Source organism: Cynoglossus semilaevis, chromosome 11 (assembly GCF_000523025.1).
Source record: "Cynoglossus semilaevis isolate Cse_v1.0 chromosome 11, Cse_v1.0, whole genome shotgun sequence".
Taxonomy (NCBI): Eukaryota; Metazoa; Chordata; class Actinopteri; order Pleuronectiformes; family Cynoglossidae; genus Cynoglossus; species Cynoglossus semilaevis.
In genome coordinates this window covers 540,611-543,061 of record NC_024317.1, presented here as the reverse complement: position 1 = coordinate 543,061, position 2,451 = coordinate 540,611, and the positions used below count along the sequence as shown (strand labels likewise).

The window sequence follows — 2,451 nt, the reverse complement described above, 5'->3', positions numbered from 1 at the left end:
TGGACACAGACCGGTGAAGAACCAGGAGCAGAACCATCTGTGGACAGAGACACAGGTGTGTGTTAGAACACAGGACCAGAACCATCAAGTCCTGAAAGGTGAAAGTTACCTGAGAGTCAGTGCAGCTGATCTCCCAGACTCCTCAGCTGCCAGGAGCGTGGCCCCTCCCCTCTGTGTCATCCCTCCTCTTAACCCTTACACTCCTTCTTCTGCACATTGTTCTCAGATGCCAGGAATTCCGTTCAGCTGACAGACAGGTGAGTGGCTGACCCCCACGCCCGCCCCCCTCGACCCCGGCCCCCACCCTGGTAGACGCAGCCGTGACAGTATCCCAGCCCGTCAGACTTCGGTCCAGTTCAGTTAATCTTTCACCTGGTGAAAGTGACGTTTGAGGAACCTTTACATAAACATGACAAACACCTGCTGCTGTGTGTACTTTACATTCTTCTCTGTGGACTGGTCCGTCCTGATTGGTGGCTTTCTGCAGCAGGAACACACACACACACACACACACACACACACACTGAGTTAGGGACGAATCCAACTGAAAACATTTTCCTCCTTTTCTCTCCCATAAACCCGTCTGTGGCCCTGACTGCCACCTCAGTTACCACCAGAGGAGGGCACTGTTAGGAGTACAGCATCAAAACACAGTCAGATGTTGAGTCTTTGAGGATGTGAGAACGTTTCTGTTTATATTTGACAGATATGTGATCAATACAACGACTGAGTTTAAAACACAACAGAAACACAACAGAGACTGAAGCACCGGAGACCCGGGTCGTCGGTCTGAAACCTGTGGCTCTGGAGCCAGAAGACTGAAGATAAAATGAAGGTCGGGGGTGGGGGGGGTGCTGTCAGTCTCCCAGGCTTCTGTCTCACTGCTTTTTGCGCAGGTGGGCGTAGAGGGCTCCACTGAGCAGGAGCAGAGGGACACAGATCCAGGCCAGGATGAAGCAGTACCCAAAGTGTCCTCTGCTCTGGTCTCTGGAACCATCCAGGATCTCCTTCCTGTGGAAGGTGAAGATGAGGCAGGCGGCAAAGTCCGTGAAACCTGGAACGACGGACGGAGCGACGGACGCATGAACAGACAGACAGACAGAATCTGTTTTCTTCCACAAATTTATGTGCAAAAATACATTTTTTAAATGTCATTTTTTATCGTCAGATTTTAGGCTTTAAGATGAAGGAAAAAACAAATCTTTAAATACCGTCCGCTCTGTTCAACACAACATGTGTTTATGGGTTTTTTTATTTTTACAAACGTTATTTCAACACAGAGATGATGCTCGGAGGAAGAATCTTCTAGAATACCTGCAAAGCCCTGACAGAGGCCTGTGAAGTAGAAAAGCCCCCCAGTGGACAGAGTGAAGAGCTGCATCATGAAGACCAGGAAGGAGATGGACGAGAAGACCACAGACAGAACCATGAGAGCCTGGACGGACTGGAGCCAGTCTGAGGGACAGGGACAGGCTGCAGTCAACAGACACACACAAACAGACCGGACCGGACCGGACCGGACCGGACCGGAGTCTCTGCTCTGTTCATTTACCACTTTCACTGGTAGCAGCACACAGCCAGGTGTCGGAGGAGTTGTCGTGGAAACAGTTGTACCAGAGGTCGGTGATCTCCGAGTCGGCCCACACCCACCAGGACTGCAAACAGTGACACCTACTGTTAGAAAACAGGAAACTCTACAGGTGGTTGTACACGCGTGTCCCACCTTCTCCAGAGTAGAGATGAGGAGCATGGCCAAGGTGACCAGGTGAAGGACGGTCACTGACACCAGCAGACAGACCATGGCTGATGGTAGAAGAAGAAACAATCACCTGTCAATCACCTGTCAATCACCTGTCAATCACCTGTCAATCACTGTGAGTACACGGTGGTGATACTGAGACAGAGTACTGGTATTTTCATTTGTGTACTTACTGAGACTCTAAGTCTGGTCTGGGGGCCAGTTGTGGTACACTGACTCCAGTCTACATCTGGTTTGTGTCACGTGACCCAAAAGCATCTGTGTTTTAGTGACCAGACTTGGACCGAGGTCAGCTGAAGCCTGAGGTTCTTCACCGTGAACGTTCCTTCAAACTGTTTTTTTTTTGTCATGAAGGAAAAAAAAGGCTAAAAAGCCGTGACCGTGGTGGTCTTACCGTCAGAGTGTCGGAGTCGCCTCAGATCTTCTTCTCTCGTCTGTTGCCGTTCTTCTTTCCTCCCAGACGTTTCAGCTCCTAATCTTGAAGTGAAGGATACAGAGAGAAGGAATGTGGAGTCAGATAGAGGAGGAGCTGCCAACAATCATTTCCTCTAAACATTTCCAGCGCCCTCCCCCTCAGAACTGTGGTCAGGACCCGGTCAACAGCCAGAACAGAACATTCCTCAGAAACACAGCAGCAGACGTGGAGCAGAGACCCAGATACCCCCAAGATACCCCCAAGATACCCCCCAGAT

At 50.4% G+C, this 2,451-nt stretch overlaps 1 protein-coding gene across 4 annotated transcripts; it reads right to left on the bottom strand.

The window, feature by feature from the left end:
• Positions 1–2,334, bottom strand: emp3a (epithelial membrane protein 3a (MAM blood group)). Of its 4 annotated transcripts, none has more exons than XR_003051203.1 (6): positions 2,154–2,327; positions 1,724–1,803; positions 1,553–1,655; positions 1,315–1,455; positions 110–1,054; positions 1–37 (listed from the first exon to the last, which is right to left on the bottom strand). XR_003051203.1 is itself a non-coding variant. In XM_008319628.3 (6 exons), exons 3-6 carry the CDS (start codon positions 1,799–1,801, stop codon positions 879–881), a joined length of 498 nt encoding a protein of 165 aa, XP_008317850.1. In that variant the 5' UTR covers positions 1,802–1,803; positions 1,933–1,988; positions 2,154–2,334; the 3' UTR covers positions 7–878. The 4 variants fall into 4 exon arrangements, 3 of the variants coding, with proteins under 3 accessions (XP_008317850.1, XP_024916236.1, XP_008317848.1); XM_008319628.3 differs by adding an exon at positions 1,933–1,988 and having other exon boundaries at positions 7–1,054; positions 2,154–2,334; XM_025060468.1 differs by adding an exon at positions 1,933–2,091 and having other exon boundaries at positions 7–1,054; positions 2,154–2,333.
• Between the last annotated feature and the right edge of the window lie 117 nt (positions 2,335–2,451).